Source organism: Carcharhinus amblyrhynchos, chromosome 19 (assembly GCF_965287045.1).
Source record: "Carcharhinus amblyrhynchos chromosome 19, sCarAmb.v2.hapA, whole genome shotgun sequence".
Lineage (NCBI taxonomy): Eukaryota > Metazoa > Chordata > Chondrichthyes > Carcharhiniformes > Carcharhinidae > Carcharhinus > Carcharhinus amblyrhynchos.
Genome location: NC_137342.1, coordinates 12,284,949 through 12,304,190, shown reverse-complemented (window position 1 = coordinate 12,304,190; position 19,242 = coordinate 12,284,949). Strand labels below are relative to the sequence as shown.

The 19,242-nt window shown below is 45.6% G+C and overlaps 1 protein-coding gene across 4 annotated transcripts in view; it reads left to right on the top strand.

Annotated features, from left to right (window-relative positions):
* LOC145355309 (non-muscle caldesmon-like) overlaps positions 1-19,242 on the top strand; it is a 211,350-nt gene that overhangs the window by 137,576 nt on the left and 54,532 nt on the right. For all 4 annotated transcript variants that reach the window (XM_080207258.1, XM_080207255.1, XM_080207254.1 and 1 more), the window contains one exon: positions 277-405. In XM_080207258.1, the coding sequence (XP_080063384.1) occupies positions 277-405 (129 nt within the window). The remainder of the gene's footprint in view (positions 1-276; positions 406-19,242) is intronic.

Here is a 19,242-nt window from a genome sequence, read left to right as displayed (position 1 = left end):
ATAATAGCAAAGCCAAGCAGTGTACCACACCCTGTGACTTCCTCTTTTCTGAATGTGTTTTATATAGGACTCCCTCACGGTCATTTCTCGGAAAGATTTGTCATTAAAATGTATTATTCAGATGCTCTAACACTGAATAAGAGGTTTGTGTGTGTGTGTGTTGGAGGGGCTGGGTGGAATTTTGAACTGATGAACCAAGTTGACTCAGCACAGCAGTGGTTACGATGAGTGAGCGGACGTTGACTATATTCACCGTGGCTTCTCTTGTGTCGGCAGGATGACCAGTCAGCGGACAGATGACGATGAAGAAGAGCTGGCGAAGGAACGCCGCCGCAAAGCTCGCCAGGAGCGACTGCGGGAGTCTGCACTCAGCCAGGACACACTGGAATTCAATGCCCAGAACAGGTAGAGAGATTCCGCAGGGAGCTGCGTTTTGTTCGGCTGCCGACGGTGTGCTGGGACCGCGTTTCCAGCTTTTGACCCAACTGGGAGGGCAGGATCAGTGAATGTACGCTCAGGGGTGACCCAGCTAACTTCAGCCACGACACCGCGTCAAACCACCACCCTCGTTTGCAGCAAATGGTGTGTGATTGAATGGGCTGAAATGTAGGCAATAATTGTGTGGCTCTTTGAAGAGCTAGCAGGGATACACTGGGCCGATTAGCCTTTTTTCTGTGCTTTCCCTTTTACGTGTTTTGCTATCCTGCGGATCACATCGATACGTCGAGAAAATGCCCATTTGTCAGCAGTCAGGGTCTCCCGTTCAGCCGGGTTACCCTGAGGTTTCACAGCCCGAGTGCGCTCCACCATCCATATAATCCCTTGGGAGAAGCAAAACTGCAGATAATAAAACCCTCCAATCTCCTTGATACTGGTCCAGAATAGTCCACTTTATTGTGTTTGTAATGAAACAACTTGCATTAAGGTGTGATAAATAAGCCTGAGTTCCGCTCCAAATAACTGTCCAGTGACCCTCAGCTGTGTGCAACTGTCGATGCCAACTGAAGTCAGGGTTAAGCTGACCTGTGATGCTTCCTGTGGTGGCATAGCTTGGCATTGACCACTGCCCCAAGTCTACATTAAGGAAGGTTCCCTGGGGTAGATGGCGATAAGAACATAAGAAATAGGAGCAGGAGTCGGCCATCTAGCCCTTCGAGCCTGCCCCGCCATTCAATAAGATCATGGCTGATCTGAAGTGGCTCAGTTCCACTTTCCCGCTTTCTCCCCATAACCCTTAATTCTCTTGCCTACCAAAAACCTATCTACCCGTGTCTTAAATATATTTAGCGAGGCAGCCTCCACCACTTCAACGGGCAGAGAATTCCAGAGATTCACCACCCTTTGAGTGAAGAAGTTCCTCCTCAACTCCGTTCTAAACTGCCCCCCCCTTTATCTTGAGGCTGTGCCCTCTAGTCCTGCTGTCCTTTCTGAGCGGGAAGAATCTCTCTACCTCTACCCTATCCATCTCCTTCGTTATCTTATATGTCTCTATAAGATCCCCCCTCATCCTTCTAAACTCCAACGAGTACAGACCCAGTCTATTCAGCCTCTCTTCATAGTTCAACCCCCTCATCTCCAGTATCAGCCTAGTGAACCTTCTCTGCACTCCTTCCAAGGCCAAAATATCCTTGCTCAAGTGCGGCGACCAAAACTGCACACAGTACTCCAGCTGTGGCCTCACCAGTACCCTGTACAGTTGCAGCAAGATCTCCCTGCTTTTATATTCTATCCCCCTCGCTATAAAGGCCAGCATCCCATTTGCTTTCCTGATCACCTGCTGCACCTGCAGACTGGGTGTTTGCGACTCATGCACAAGGACCCCCAGATCCCTTTGCACCGTAGCATGCTGCAGCTTTTCGCCCTTTAAATAGTAATCCCTCCTACTATTATTCCTGCCAAAGTGGACAACCTCACACTTGCTAACATTGTACTCCATCTGCCAGGTCCTCGCCCACTTGCTCAGCCTATCTAGATCCCTCTGCAGACTTTCCACACCCTCCGCACAATTTGCTTTTCCACTTACCTTCGTGTCATCAGCAAATTTCGACACCCTACACTCAGCCTTCTCCTCCAGATCATCTATATAAATGGTAAATAGCTGAGGCCCCAGCAACGATCCCTGCGGCACTCCACTAGTCACCAACCGCCAATCAGAATAGCACCCATTGATACCAACTCCCTGCCTCCTATTAGACAACCAATCCTCTATCCACGCTAACACCTTACCCCCAACTCCATGCCCCCTAACCTTCTGAAGCAACCTTTTGTGCAGCACCTTATCAAACGCCTTCTGAAAACCGAGAAACAAATGACACTAAGCATCTGCAGAGCTTATTCCACAACCAGTCAGAGAGCTCTGTCCTGCTGTCTGAGTTCCCACTCTCTCTCTATGACCTGATCTACTCTTTGGATATCCTATCCCTCTCTCTCTCCCTTCCCCCACACTCTTTCCCACTTTACCCCTCGCTCTCTCACTCTATTCTTCCCCCACACACCCTCTATCTCTACCCTGTCTCCCTCATCCTCCCTCTCTCTCTCTCTCTCTCTCTCTCTCTCTCTCCCCCCCCCCCCCCCCCCATCATCCCCTCTCCCTGTCCCTCACCCCCCATCCCTGACCCACCCTCTCTATCCCTCATCATCTCTCCCCCTCTCTCTCCCCGCCCCTCTCTCCCCCTACCTCCAGACCAGGCAACATCTTGGTAAACCTCTTCCGGATCCTCTCCAAAGCATCCACATCCTTCTGATCATGTGGCAACCAGAATTGTACACAATATTACAAATGAGTCCGAACTAAAGTTCTATAAGCTGCAACATGACCTGCCAATTTTTCAACTCAATGCCCTGACTAATGAAGGCTAGCATGCCGCATGCCTTCTTGATTACCTTATCCACCAGCGTTGCCACTTTCAGTGATCGGTGGACATGTACTCCCAGATCTCTCTGCCTGTCAATGTACCTAAGGGTTCTGCCATTTACTGTATCATTCTTACATGCATTGGACCTTCCAAAATGCATTAACACACACTTGTCCAGACAACATCTGCAGAGAGGAAATAGAGTCAATGTTTCTTCATCAGAGCTTTGTCTTCCAGACCCGAATTGTTAGCTCTCTGCTCTCGCCACAGATGATGTCAGACTTGCGAAGAATTTTGTTTTTGATCCTTATGTGCCTCTCTGGAGGAAAAAATGTCACAAGACCAAATGTTTTGTGACAAGCACTTGCTCACAATGGTCGAATGGAGTTTGAAGTTTTTAAGTTTAATTTATTAACATCACAAGTAGGCTTACATTAACACTGCACTGATGTTACTGTGAAAATCCCACCTCTGGCGCCTGTTTGGGTACACTGAGGGGGAATTTAGCATGGACAATGCACCCTAACCAGCACGAATTTCGGACTGTGGCAGGAAACCGGAGCACCCGGAAAACGTGCAGATTCCACACAGGCAGTGATCCAAACGGGAATCGAACCCGGGTCCCTGATGCTGTGAGGCAGCAGTGCTATCCGCTGTGACACTGTGTCACCGTGTGAGACACAATAAGAAGTCTCACAACACCAGGTTAAAGTCCAACAAGTTTATTTGATAGTAAACCCACAAGCTTTCGGGGTTTGCCCCTTCATCAGGTGAGTGGAGGGTTCTGGTCACCGTGTGAGAGACAGAGAGAGAAACTTTCCCATCCTGTCTGCCATGGGAATCGGTGGGGGGTGGGAGGGTGGTTTAGGCCCAGAATGGCTGAAGTTGCAGCTGTGGCTAAAAGTTATGGGGTGACCTAGGGAGAGAAAAAACAATTTTCTGAGTCCCACATGCTATAGCTGGATTATGGTGTAGTTTTCCTTTTGACAAACACATACCTGATCCGAGGCCAGAATTATCCTAAATCATTTCCCATTCACAGCCGTTATCACTGATCTCATCATCATTCATAACTCTTAAATATAAAGGCCAGTTCCAAGCACAAAGTATTATTATTCGTTTAGTTATTGCTCAGCACCTGCCAACTTTTGAACACTGCCTAATCCTCTTATCGTAGATGATATTTCATTTATTTATTTTGTTACAAGTGATTTTGTTGACTTTGACCTAAAAATGGAGTCAATTTTACACATTCACTACACCCACGCCCCAGTACAAGCACATGGGGAACTCGCACGCTGCAATGGATGCACCTAATTTGTAGCCCACACAGTTTTCTTTCTGTTAAGCTGTGTTTGTTGTGAGTTGAATGTATCTCAAATGCCCAAAATGCACTGCCGTCACATTGAACCGTGTGCAGGAGCAATGAATCGTCAAATTTGGCATCAAGACCTGGAGGTAGCAGCAGGGAAACCCCTCTGAACAAGTTAGAAGTATCATGAGCCCAATTTATTGCCCTTTGTTCTCAGTGGGGGCTAAGTTGGATAGCACCCCCAAAACAGGCACAGTGATGGCGAAGCACAATTAATGGGCAGCGCAGTGGTTAACACTGCTGCCTCACGACTCCGGGGGCTCAGTTCAATTCCCGCCTTGGTCTGTGTCGAGTTTGTATGTTCTCCCCCGTGAGATTCCTCCGGGTCGCTGTAGTTTCCTTTCACACTCCAGAGATGTGCAGTATGGTGGATTGGCCATGGTAAATTGCCCCTTATTAACCAAAGATGTATAGGTTAGATGGATTATCCATGGTAAATGTGTGTGGTTATGGGGATAGGGCAGGGGAGTGGGCCTGGGTAAGATATTCTGTCAGAGAGTCGGTGCACAATCTATGGGCCGAATGGCCCCTTTCTGCACTGTAGGGATTCTATAATATACTATCACCCATTGAGTGTAATGTGGGCAGTACTCCAGTTTGTTGCTGTCCCCTTGTCTAAATGACTGATGCGAGTGCTAACCATGCTATTCACTTGCAATCTCAACTTACTGGCAACATTTAAAGCTAGCCTGCATCCCTTGGTGCACCCTGAAATTGCAGTGTGACTGGCAGCCCTGCAGGAAATGCATCTGGAAAACAGTGACAAATGGCACAACGTTGGAAGAAGTCTGATCTTTCCGACACTGTACTCTGGTCTTGTTGGTAGGTCTGGAAAGCCCAATTCTATCAGAAGCAGATATCTTTGCATGTTGGTGGTGAGAGTGAGGACCCAAACCCACGGAGGACCACAAGACATTCATTATCTTTGGACAAGCGCAGTGAAGGCATCTTCAAATGTCATCCTCCAGTGGCACAGTGGTTAGCACTACTGCATCTCAATGCCAGGGGTGCAGGTTCGATTCCTGGCTTGGGTGACAGTGTGGAATCTGCGTGTTCTCCCTGTGTCACGTGCTCTGGTTTCCTCCCACAGTCCAAAAGATGTGCTAGCTAAGTGCATTGGCCATGCTAAATTTTCCCTCAGTGTATTTGAACTAGTGTGTGGCAACTGGGGGATTTTCACAGTTTTCATTACAGTGTTAATATAAGCCTACTTTTCTTTCAACCATCCCCAGTAGCCTCAGCTATTGTTCAGTTCACTACCCCCACTTCACTCATTTTACCAACGTTCGATTATTTGTGACTTAGATCCAGTTTTAAGTTACTTCATCACAGCCTCACACTGATGTCGCATTGTTTGCATATACTGACAACTATTCAGTCATGATAGGCACTTCACCCGAATGCATTGCACCACACTCACTGGCACACATGCCTGTTTTATTGCAGGAGTAGCTGGTGTAAAGGGAGTTAACCGGAGGGACATAGGCACAGCCACATGTCCTCGATCCCACAGGTACTGGTCTTTATTGGGTCGGCCACTTTGAGGCTGTAACCAGCACCAGGGTTCAATTGTAAAGTTGATGACACTCCCTTAACTAATTTTCCTTTTCACGTCACAGTTTCTCATTCAACCACTCTCTTCGGATTTACAAATTGCAATTAGTGTAAGCAGTGCCTCTAATTTTTCCTTCCCTTGTCACGACCTTATCCCTTCATGTAACCAAGAGGTACATTTTGGTTTGACAGTAGGGGAACACATGATGATGAAACCATCACTTTCCCTCATACTCTTAGTCACCAGCCCAGATAGTGATGCCGTTGCCTGTATCTTAGCCGATAGATTAAAGATGAGATGTACACCTAGTGAGACACCAGGCACAAGTGGGCAACACCCAGGGCAGAGGGCAAGGATAGCAGAGCCAGTGCAGTGGAGAGTGAGAATGCCGACTGGTTTCACTGCAGTGGATGCAGGTGAGCACTCAGAGAGAGAGAGAGAATGACAGACTGCTGAGGCCATATTTCACCATCAGTTCAACTGCAGAAGCCATTCCCTTCCATGACATTGGGTCAAGAGAAAGGGTCTTGGCAGCAGCAGCCGTAGCCCAGCACTAAGGGGGCATGGGGGCCCCTCTTTGCAACATTTAACCTTTGTTATCTTTTTGTTGATAAATATAAGAGCTAATTTTCAAGTCTGTGCTCACTCTGCATGGTGGAAATCACAGCCATACATGGCCTTTGATTTGCAGACCAGCTGGGAGGCACGGTGGCACAGCGGTTAGCACTGCTGCCTCACAGCACCAGGGACCCAGGTTCAACTCTTGGCCTGGGTCACTGTCTGTGTGGAGTTTACACATTCTCTTCCATGTCTGTGGGTTTCCCTTCACAGTCTGTAAGACATGCTGATTAGGTGCATTGGCCTTGCTGAATTCTCCCTCAGGCCGGAAATTTACTGGCACGCCTGCTCTCGCAGAATGACATTCTCCTTTGACCTCGTGCGGGTGAGGTAGTAAAATTCTGTTACCAGTGTGCCTGAACAGGCGCCATGGTGTGGTGACTAGTTGATTTTTACTGTAACTTCGTTGCAGTGATAATGTAAGCTGACTTGCGACACTAATAAATAAACTTAGCGGTATTCTGTATGCAGAAAATTTATATTGTACACGTTACACATTTCGGAAAAGGTCAGTTATGTAAGCCTTCTCAATCCCCTCAGGGATAGGGAGGAACAGGTTTGAGTTGATAATGTGTAAGGTCTACAGAGCCTCCTCTCCACCTATCTTTTTTGGGGTATTAATGGAGTCTCCATGTTCTGATGCTGACCAGTCACAGGTTGTGGTTAGAAGCTGATTACTTTCAGCAAGACTGTAAGATGCCTTGAGATTATAAAGGGAGTGCTATAAAAGTCCGATGGTGCCAGGGTGATTTATTGTAAAATATTAAGGATATCCTTTTCTACAACGAGCATTTTATTAGTCACAAAAGTGCAATTTAATAGGAGACCTCTAAACTATCAGGAATTTACAGGGGGGATTAAGTACAAGTGTTATCATTCAAAAGAGAACTGGAAGTGCAGTTGCCGAGAAAGATTATAAAATAATATTGGGAAAAATCAGGGAAGTGGGAGTCCCGTAGGCAGCTCCGATCAAAAAAAAGTCCAACATTCAACAGGCTGGATGGCCAGCAGGGAGGCATGGCGCTGTTATTTTACTATTTTACTATTATTTACTATTTACTACACTTACTATTTTAATGGTTTCCCTGGAAACGGGGAGTGAACAACTGTCACCACCAAGGTAGCACAAGAAAATAAACCATCCGGAGTAACGATAGTCACTTTAGAGATTATGAAGGGTATCTGTTTTTCTCTTACCTTTTCCATTTTGAACTTTTGGGTAGTTGCCAGGGTGTGTGTCTGGGAGAATGTGAGATGTAGCTCATTGTTCTCTTTCGAGCTGAAGGATTTCACCAGCATCATTCCCAAGGTTTCCCTGATCACACTGCCTGTAGAGGGCATCAGTTCCCAGTCTCCCACAGCCCGTTGATATAATGGGGTGGGATTCTCCGGCCACGCTCACTCTAAAACCAGAGAATCCCGCCCAAGATCAATGGACCTTTGTGCGGTCTGTCCACCCCCCTGCTCGCTGAGAGAATGAGGGGGGCACGGTGGCACAGTGGTTAGCACTGCTACTTCACAGCTCCAGGGTCCTGGGTTCGATTCCCGGCTCGGGTCACTGTCTGTGTGGAGTTTGCACGTTCTCCTCGTGTCTGTGTGGGTTTCCTCCTGGTACTCCGGTTTCTTCCCACAGTCCAAAGATGTGTGGGTTAGGTTGATTGGCCATGCTAAGAAATTGCCCCTTAGTGTCAGGGATGCGTAGGTTTGAGGGATTAGTGGGTATAATATGTAGGGATATGGGGGTAGGGCCTGGGTGGGATTGTGGTCGGTACAGACTCGATGGGCCAAAGGGCCTCTTTCTGCACTGTAGTGGTCTAATTCCACCACCCACCCACACCCAACTCCCAGGATTATAATGGGCAAGAAGGTCAGTCAGCCCACAAAGATCCTCAAGTTCCCAGCATCCAGTGGTTTCTCAAAATATTCCAGGATTTTCACCTTCAACACTCTGTATGCAGAGATAAACTTCAATGCTAAATGTTCTGTTTTGTTAGCTTGAACCAGTGTCCCTTTATCTAACTCTTGCAATTTACTGTTCGTATTCGCTTCACTATCTTATAAACCTCTATTATATCACCTCTCAGAGGCCTCTTTCCCAGGCTGAAAATCACAAGTATACCGGTCTTTCCTCATAACCGAAACCTCGGGACACTTTTCTCTGAAATCATAGATTCCCTACAGTGCTGAAGGAGGCCATTTGGCCCATTGAACTGCAGAGGCAATAATCCCACCGAAGCCCTATCCCCCTGTTTATCCCTCTGACACAAAGGGGCCATTTAGCTTGGCCAACCCACCCTAACCTGCACATTTTCAGACTGAGAGGGGAAACTGGAACACCCTGAGGAAACCCTTGCAGACACAGGGAGAACGCGCAAACTCCTGACAAGCGGTAATCCAAGGCTGGAATTGAACCCGGGTCCCTGGCTCTGTGGTGCTCTAGACTAGACCTCTAGAGTTTATATTGTGTGTCTTGTGCACTGTGAATTGGACATAGTATTTAAATTGTTAAATATGATAAAATATTAATTTGAACCAAAATTATTGCTCTCTTTGCAAAATGGGACAATGTCCTTTCATTCCTCCCCTTTAAAAGGTGTAGTTTTAAAAAATATTCCTGAATAAAATTGTTCATGTCGGGAATAGAGCAGCACAGATCCTGGGTGGAAATCTAAGCTGCTGTTCATTTGTTTGTGCCTAAGAATGAAGAGTTTATATTTCTTTTAAAATAGCAGGAATTTCCTTTACATAAATCTAGATCTGAGGCATCAAAATTAAATATGACTGAGTATTGGGTTGTGGGGAATTTTGAAGATGGCCAATTGTGTCTTAAACGGAGACAGTTCAAAACTCGCAAGGCGAATATCTCTGTGCAAAGACGTAACAAAATTTATGAAACATAAAACATAAGAACAAAATAATACAAACGTATAGCTGACCAGAGTGTCTCAAAGGGTTAAATCGCTCTGGGTTAGAGTGACAGAACCCCTCTGAAAGATCTGAAGTACAATGTCAAATTCATATCAATTATATATTATTTTCTAATCAATAATTCCATCTTTCATTAGCTTAGAATCAATTTCATTTAACAGTCATACATTAATACAAATCTCTGTCAAATACCTCAATCAACCATATAATACTTAATAGCCTGGTTATATCTTATTTACCCTTCTACATCCAGATGCAGTCTCCCCTCTTGGCACTAACTATATCCCCATTGCCTAATAGCAAAAGCTATCGCAATGTCAAAATGGATGTTCCCACCAGCTCACTGCCAAGCTGAATAGTCATGTGCGTCCAAGGGCATATCTATCCTTTTGTCTGGGCAGTGAACGCATCTATTCATTGAAGTTGCAAAATACATTCCCTCAGGAATTCCCAGTAAGACTTGCTGACCAGCTGGTTCCCAGACCGTTGCCTTTGAACTATTGACATTTACCACCATGCCTTTCAGTAACTTAGCTTGATCAAAGTGAACAGTACATTAAAATATCAGTATATATGTTTTAAAACCATAGCTACTTGTTTTGATTATCCTACTGCATTCACACGTGTGCAAAACTGTGTTGCTTGTTTAAGGTCATTTAACTCCTTACTGATTTTTTTGTGCTCTAAAGAATGCATTCTGCCTAGCTGGTTAGAAATCCACATATTCTGACTTGGTTAGCAATGGTTTTGTGAGCTAAATGGACTGAATATAGAACATTACAACGCAGTACAGGCCCTTTGGCCCTCGATGTTGCGTTGACCTGTGAAACCAATCTAAAGTCCATCTAATGTACACTATTCCAATATCATCCATATGTTTATCCAATGACCATTTAAATGCCCTTAATGTTGGCGAATCCACTACTATTGCAGGCAGGGCATTCCACGCTCCTACTACTCTCTGAGTAAAGAACCTACCTCTGAGATCTGTCCTATATTTATCACCCCTCAATTTAAAGCCATGTCCCCTTGTGCTAGTCGCCTCCATCCGAGGAAAAAGATTCACACTGTCCACCCTATCTAATCCTCTGATCATATATGCTTCTATTAAGTCACCTCTTAACCTTCTAACAAAATTAGCCTCAAGTCCCTCAGCCTTTTCTCATAAGACCTTCCCACCATACCAGGCAACATCCTGGTAAATCTCCTCTGCACCTTTTCCAATGCTTCCACATCCTTCCTATAATGCGGTGACTAGAACTGTACGCAATACTCCAAGTGCGGCTGCACCAGAGTTTTGTACAGTTGCAACATGACTTCCTGGTTCCTAAATTCAATCCCTCTACCAATAAAAGCTAACACACCATATGACTTCTTAACAATCCTATCAACCTGGGTGCCAACTTTCAGGGATCTATGCACACCGAGATTTCTCTGCTCAACCACTCTACCAAGTAACTTAGCATTAGCTCAGTACTTTGTATTCCTGTTACTCCTTCCAAAGTGAATCACTTCACACTTTTCTGCATTAAATTCCATTTGCCATCTCTCAGCCCAGTTCTGCAGCTTGTCTATGTCCCTCTGTAACTTGCAACATCCTTCCGCACTGTCCACCATTCCACCGATTTTAGTGTCATCCGCAAATTTACTAAGCCTTCCTTCTATGCCCTCATCCAAGTCAGTTATAAAAATGAACAGCAGTGGCCCCAAAACAGATCCTTACAAGTAACTGAACTCCAGGATGAACATTTCCCATCAACCACCACCCTCTATCTTCTTGCAGCTAGACAATTTCTGATCCAAACCGTTAAATCACCCTCAATCCCATGCCTCCGTATCTTCTGCAATAGTTTACTGTGGGAAACCTTATCAAACACTTCACTGAAATCCATGTACATCACATCAACTGCTTTACCCTCATCCAACTCTTTGGTCACCTTCTCAAAGAACTCAATAAGATTTGTGAGGCACGACCTACCCTTCACAAAACCGTGCTGACTATCCCTAATCAAATTATTCCTTTCTAGATGATTATAAATCTTATCTCATATAATCCTTTCCAAAACTTTGCTCACAACAGAAGTAAGGCTCACTGGTCGATAATTATCAGGATTGTCTCCACTCCCCTTCTTGAACAAGGGGACAACATTTGCTATCTTCCAGTCCTCTGGCACTATTCCTGTTGACAATGACAAAGATCAAAGCCAAAGGCTCTGCAATCTCCTTCCTAGCCTCCCAAAGAATCCTGTGGTAAATCCCATCCGGCCCAGGAGACTTATCTATTTTCATACTTTCCAGAATTGCTAACATCATCTCCTAATGAACCTCAATCCTGTCTAGTCTAATAGCCTGTATCTTGGTATTCTCCTCAACAACATTGACTTTTTCCTGTGTGAACACTGACAAAAAATGTTCATTTAGCGCCTCTCCTATCTCTTCGGACTCCACACACAACTTCCCACTACTGTCCTTGACTGGCCCTAATCTTACCCTAGTCATTCTTTTATTCCTGACACATCTATAGAAAGCTTTAGGGTTTTCCTTGATCCTGCCTACCAAAGACTTCTCATATCCCCTCCTGGCACTTAGCTCTCTCTTTAGGTCCTTCTTGGCTAACTTGTAACATTCAGGCTCCCTAACTGAGCTTTCATGTCTCATCTCGATATAAGTCTCCTCCTTCCTCTTCACAAGCGATTCAACTTCTTTAGTAAACCAAAGTTCCCTCGCTCAACCACTTCCTCTTGTGCCTGACAGGTACATACTTATCAAGACACGTCGTAACTGTTCCTTGAACAAGCTCCACATTTCAATTGTGCCCGTCCCCTGCAGTTTCCTTCCACATCCTATGCATCCTAAATATCGCCTAATCACAAGGTAATTTCTTTTTCCCCCAGCTATAACTCTTGCCCTGTGGTATATACCTATCCCTTTCCATCGCAAATGTAAATGTAACCGAATTGTGGCCTACTGTCACCAAAGTGTTCATCCACCTCCAAATCTAACGACTGGCCTGGTTCATTACCCAGTACCAAATCCAATATGGCCTTGCTTCTTGTTGGCCTATCTACATACTGTGTCAGGAAACCCTCCTGCACACATTGGACAAAAACTGACCCATCTAAAGTACTCGACCTATAGCTTTTCCCATCGATATTTGTAAAGTTAAAATCCCCATAACAGCTACCTTGTTACTTTTGTTCCTATCCGGAATCATCTTTGCAATCCTTCCCTGTACATCTCTGGAACTTTTCGGAGCCTATAGAAAACTAACAGGGTGACCTCTCCTTTCCTATTTTAACCTTAGCCCATACTACCTCAGTAGACGAGTCCTCATCAACGTCCTTTCTGCCACCGTAATACTGTCCTTGACTAACAATGCCACACCTCCCCCTCTTTTACCATCTTCCCTAATCTTACTGAAACATCTAAACCCTGGAACCTGCAACAGCCATTCCTGTCCCTGCTCTATCCATGTCTCCGAAATGGCCACGGCATCGAAGTACCAGGTGCCAACCCATGCTGCAAGTTCACCCACCTTATTCCAGACTGGGGCACAGCTAAGCACATTTTCCAACAAGGAGTAGGCTCGTTGCTTAGGCTCGAAGTGTGACTTATTGTTGATCTCTACTGCTCTGTCTTCACTCGTCTCTAACGCTAGGTAGTTGGTTTAATATTACAATGAAGTTACAGGGAGAATGTGCAGACTCCGCAAAGACAGTGACCCAAACCAGGATCGAACCTGTGTCCTGGTGCTGAGAGGCAGCAACGCTAACCACTGTGTCAGCGTGCCGCCCCAGCGTCTTTGCGGATTCTGACTGTCGTGGTCCACTCTGCAAAATATTAGAAGGACAGTGCGATGATGCAGGGTTGAGGTTGCCTTTTCCCACTTAAGTAGCACTGACATCAAATATCATAGCTCTGCCAAAAAAGTCTCTCTTTCCAAAGCATTTTTAGAAGGTGTTGAAACTTTAAATTAAAACATCTGCCGTCTCCAAGTTAATAAAATTGGATGTCTCTAGATAGCAGCGGGATGTCAGCTAACCCAGCCAACGCTTGAGTAAGATTCCCGGAATAGTTTGGGAACTTGCTCTGAATTTCAGCCTGTGAGCTTTCCAAGGGAGACTGAGAAACAACATAAGATTCAAATTGCAGTCCTGTGTTGTTTTAAAATGGTTAGGAAACCAATCAAAAGCAATGTTTGAGGGGGGTAGACATCAAAATTTGCCAGCTTTTAAAGTGAAGTTTATTTATTAGTCATAAGTAAGGCTTACATTAACACTGCAATGAAGTTACAGTGAAATTCCCCTAGTCGCCACACTCTGGCACCTGTTCGGATCATTGCATGTAACCAGCACATCTTTTGGACTGTGGGAGGAAACCCACGCAGACATGGGGAGAATGTGTCAATGCCACACAGACAGTAACCCAAGCCGGGAATTGAACCCAGGACCCTCGTGCTGTGAGGCAGCAGTGCTAACCACTGTGCCACCGTGAAATCTTGTTACTGAAACCCTGTTACAGCCTTGTTCCAAGACTGTATATGATAGTGAAAAGAAAGTTTCACCAAAACCCAACTTAAAAATGATTGGGGTCAACTGCATAAGATAGCTGAACGTTTTCAGCTGAAAATATATTCTCGTGGAAACCCCTCTGACAATGACAGGCTGCCAGTAAATCATTTGGCCAGGCAGCATTTGTGAATAAAGGACGCTTGGGTTAATATACCCTGAAATGTTAACCTTCCACTTTCCACAGATCCTACCTACCCTGCTAAGTTCCTTCAGTATTTTGTGTTAAATATTTTCAGGGAATTTGGACATTGCTGGCTAAGCCAGCAATTTTTTTTTTTGCCCCTTCTTAATTTCCTTCAAGAAGGTGGTAAGCTGCCTTTCTGAACCACTGCAGCCCATGTGGTGTGGATACACCCACAGTGCTGTTAGGGAGGGAGTTTCAAGAATCTCGCCCAGTGACTGTGAAGGAACGGCAATATATTTCCATGTCAGGATGGTGAGTGAAATGGAGAGGAACTTGCAGGTGGTGCTGTTTTCATGCATCTGCCCTATCCTTGTCCTCCTTGGTGGTAGAGATTGTGGGTTTGGAAGTTGCTGTCAAAGTAACTTTGGGGAGTTGCTGCAGTGCATCTTGTAGATTCGACATACTGCTGCCACTGTGTGTCAGTAGTGGAGGGGTTAAATGTTGAATGTGGCCAATCAAACAAGCTGCTTTGTCCTGGATTGTGTCAAGCTTTGTGAATGTTGCTGGAGCTGCACTCATCCAGGCAGGCAGAGAGTATTCCAACACATTCCTGACTTGCACCTTATAGATGTGGATAGACTTTTGGAAGTCAGGAGTGAGTTACTCGTTGCACCATTCCCAGCCTGCTCTTGTAGCCACAGTATTTATAAGGCCAGTCCAGTTGAATTTCTGGTCAATGGTAACCCCAGTATGTTGACAGTGCAGGATTCAGCAGTGGTAATACCATTGAATGTCAAGGAGAGATGATTGGATTCTCTATTATTGGGAATGGTTATTGTCTTGCATTAGTATTGCATGAATGTAATTTTGCACCTAATAGTCTGAATATTGTTCAGATCTTGCTGCTTCAGTGTCTGCAGTCACAATAGTGCTGAACATTGAGCAATTTTGTGTTTCTATTTCAGATTTCTCCAGCATCTGGTATTTTTGCCGTTTGACTGTCATTCAGTTCTCTTGAGCGAGAATCATAGAATCGCTACAGTGCAGAATGGAGCCATTTGGCCCATCGACTCTGTACCAACCACAATGCCACACAGGCCCTATTCCTGTAACCCCACACATTTCCCTACTAATCCCCCTGACACTAGTGTCAATTTACCATGGCCAATCAACCTAACCCGCACATCTTTGGACTGTGAGAGGAAACTGGAGCACCCAGACGAAACCCACGCAGACACACGGAGAACATGCAAACTTCACACAGATAGTAACCCGAACTTGGGTCCCTGGCGCTGTTAGACTCAGCTGATCCCCTTGGCAAAAAAATCAGAGGCTTGATTGTGACCAGAATTACCCAGCTATCCTCCTGAATATCTACATTGTAGGCTGACACTAGACTGTCAAGGATGCATCTACGTTAGATGATCAGATGGAAACGTAACCCGTGACCATTCCAATCTACCGAACATGCACATCTTTAGACTGTGTGAGGAAACCCATGCAGACACTGGGAGAATGTGCAAACTCCACACAGTCACCCAAGGCTGGAATTGAACTGGTGTCCCTGAAACATTTGTGTGTGCTCTGTCTCAGGTCCTTGGCTTGTTCTCTGCTGATGCTTCATCCTGAGCCAACCTCTTAGCAGTTTTGTCCGTGGTGTTGTGCCATTGTCTTCCATTCCCTGGCGCTATGAGGCAGCTGTAACCACCATGCCAAGGTTACACAAGCTGGTGTCAGCTGGCCAATGGTGAGGGTGTTGAGATTGGCCTGAGTAGATTCTAAAGGTGTTGTGGAGGGGTAAGGGGAGAGAGCAGGAGTGTGGTGTTGAGACAAAGGATCAGCTGTGATCATATTGAATGATGGAACAAACTCAAGGGGCTGAATGACCTGTTCCTATTTTTTTTCATTGCTTCTATGAATACTTTAGTTGAGAGTGGGATATAGCTGAGATTCCCAATGGCTATTCAATGACATGTAAGAAATCTGGGCTTTTTTGGACAAGGCGGGGGCCAGAGCAAGAGTTCATCGTTTCTTGTGAAGGCGCTGACTTCTTGCTGAAGTACAGTTCCATGGGAAACAATACACACCTGGACGCCAGGGGTTAGCACACTCCTTCCGCGTGAGGGGATGTCCCAGCTGAGCCTTACGAAAGCAAAAGACTGTAGATGCTACAAATATGAAATAAAAACCAAAAGTGCTGGAAATATTCAGAAGGTCAGGCAGCATCTGTGGAGAGAGAAAGACAGAGTTCATGATTCAGGTTAATGATGTTTCATCAGAACTAGGAAAAATTTAGAAACTATATAGAAATGGGTATTAATCAAGTGAAAGTGGAGAGGGTGAGAAAAGGACAAAGAGACAGGCCAGTGGTAAGTTACAAGGCCTAGAGAGTTTTTGGGTGTGATTCTCCTGGCCTGCTGGCTGATTGAATAGTGCTCCAGGCCGCAAAGTATCAACCTGTATCGGGATTTGCGACCAACGTCTGGCCAATTGTGATTCTCCCAGGCCTTTTTTCTCGAGCCGGAAATCAACGCGAGGCTGATTTACCATTTCAAAATCAACATTTCCATATGATTAGCGAGCCTGGGGTGATATCATCTAGGCTCGCGAATGTCTCCCATCACCCTGCCCGGAGAGGTCCCCACCAGCGGGGATTAAAGTTGGTCCCTATAAACGGGGAACAGGTGTGATCACCCTGCTGGTCGGGACAGGGGCCATCGAGGCCCCTCCTGGAGGTTGGGGACAAGGAAGGGGTACCCCTGGGGGGGTCAGGGAAAGACACTGGTAGGCTGGTGAGGTGGGATGGGATGGGGAGATGTGTGGGCTGATCACTGCATGCACAATAGGCCGCTCAGTGTCCTGATGTTGCCCTCTTGGGCATATTCAAGGTTCGCCCCTCCCTCCCACCTTACCAGCATGAGTTGTGTTATGGACTCTGACGCACAAAGTCCCAGAAATTCATTCCACTCAGCCCACAAAAAAAGGGGGCTAGAAAAACAACCGTATTCTTAGGTTTTTGGGGGTGAGAATTGCCCCCCATGGCCCTGATTTTACCAGCACGGATGCCTGAGGCTTGTAAGATTGTGCCCAAAGCCAACAGGGTATACCGTTCTGTGAGCCCCGCCCAGCCTGATATCAGGGCAGCTGTGCTGTTAAAATCCAGAACTGGTGATGCAAGGGTGTGGTCGTGGGACAAGTAAAGAAACCAAAGATATATTTCTAGGTGGCATGCAGGGCAAAATCATGAAGAACTGTCACCCAAAAGCAAGAGAGAAATGAGACAAGAACAGGAAAAGGAATTGGAGGTGGAGCTTTGGAGATTATAGTCTTAAATTATTGCACTCAACATTGAGTAAGAAAAGCTGTAAAGTGCCTTAGCAAAGGGTGAGGTGTTGTTATCTGAGCTTTCGTTGAGCTCTAGTGGAACACTGGAAGGTCAGTGGGAGAGTGAGGTGAGAATTAAAGTAACAGGCAACTGGAAGCTCGTCACACAAGCGGACTGAACTGAGGTCTTCTTTAAAGTGGTCACCCTGTTATAGAGCAGACTGCATTACAGTCGAGAGATACGGTCCGTTAAACCGAAAGATGTTTGCTCACAGCTAAGTTTGAACCTATTCACCACAGGCTGAGACATTTACAACTGAGGGCGTGGGAGACACAGCCTGCTTGCTAAACTAAGGACCACTAAGTATTGACCTGGTGAGATCAGTGCTGGCTGACAGTCAAACCTGGGGCTTTGCTGTCCTTTTGTGACTCAGCAACTTGCTTACAGAGTACACCGTACTCAGCCATCTGAGAAACTTTCAAACAATGGCTACTGAGGCCAGAGATATAAGAATCACTTTTTGTTTCAATTTGTGGATGATTTGCTGCAGTCACCCTCAAATTATGTAACTTTTTTTTAACGTTTATTTATTAATGTCATAAGTAGGCTAACGTTCACACTGCAATGTAGTTACTGTGAAAATTCGCCACACTCCAGCACCTTTTCTTGTACACAAGGTATAATTTAGCACGGCCAGTGTACCTCACCAGCATGCCTTTCAGACTGTGGAAGGAAACCGGAGCACCCGGAGGAAACCCACACAGGCACAGGGAGAATGTGCAAACGCTGTACAGACAGTGACCCAAGCCGGGAATCAGGCGCAAGCGCTGAAATGATGGCGTTCCTTTTCACTGTACTGTCAGCCTGTTACAATGTGAAAAACGTGTAAAAATCCCACTTAGTCATCTGGATGTGCTGTGTGTTCAGGAATGAAATACATCATCTGACCTTTATCAGTCCTTCTGCACTGATTGCATAAACACAACATTGAGCAAGGCTGTGCTCCCAGATTGGAGACTTGTTACATGGGAGAATGAGTCAGAGTGCGGGTTACAACAACCAAGTCCCAGTCAGGAGGCTCATGCACCACCCCACCCCCGCAGCCCCGTGTTGAGTTGCCCAGTGGCAATCATTTGATAATCATTAGATTGAGCAATTGAATTCTACTCATGACCACTGGACATTATTCATGGTATGTGGGAGCAATCATGTCTTGTTTTTTAAGTAGAACTTACACCAGAGGAACAGACCATTTGATCGCTATTTGGGGTGGCATGGTGGCACAGTGGTTGGCACTGCTGTCTCACAGTGCCGGGGACCCCATCTGTGTAGAGTTTGCACATTCTCCACGTGTCTGCGTGAGTTTTCTCCAGGTGCTCAGGTTTCCTCCCACTGTCCGAAAGACATGCTAAATTCTCCTTCAGTGTACCCAAACAGGCACCGGAGTGTGGCGACTAGGAGATTTTCATAGTAACTTCATTGCAGACTTGACGTAAGCCTACTTGTGATAATAGTAATTAAACTGAACTAAATCTAAAATCTGTCACTGTTTATGCTCCTAAGGCGCTTTCTTCTACCTTACATCCTTTAATCTAATCCATTTATCCTTCTGTTTCTTTATCCCTCTAGATTCCTCTGAAATGTACCTGTGATGTAGAACCCAGACCTTTGAAATTCGAGAAGATTAAAACTAAAGTTGAAATTTGGTAGTAAAATGGAGAAGAATTAGGAGATGAGAATGGGGGGGAGGGGAGGCCATTCACCCAAACAGTTCGTACCAGTTAAGCTGCACACTAAACATTTAAATGTAACTGTTGAGGAGGGAATCTGTGGATGTCTCCACCTATAGAAGTCCCCTATTGGGCAAAAAACGTGCGGTGGAAATGGAGAAAAA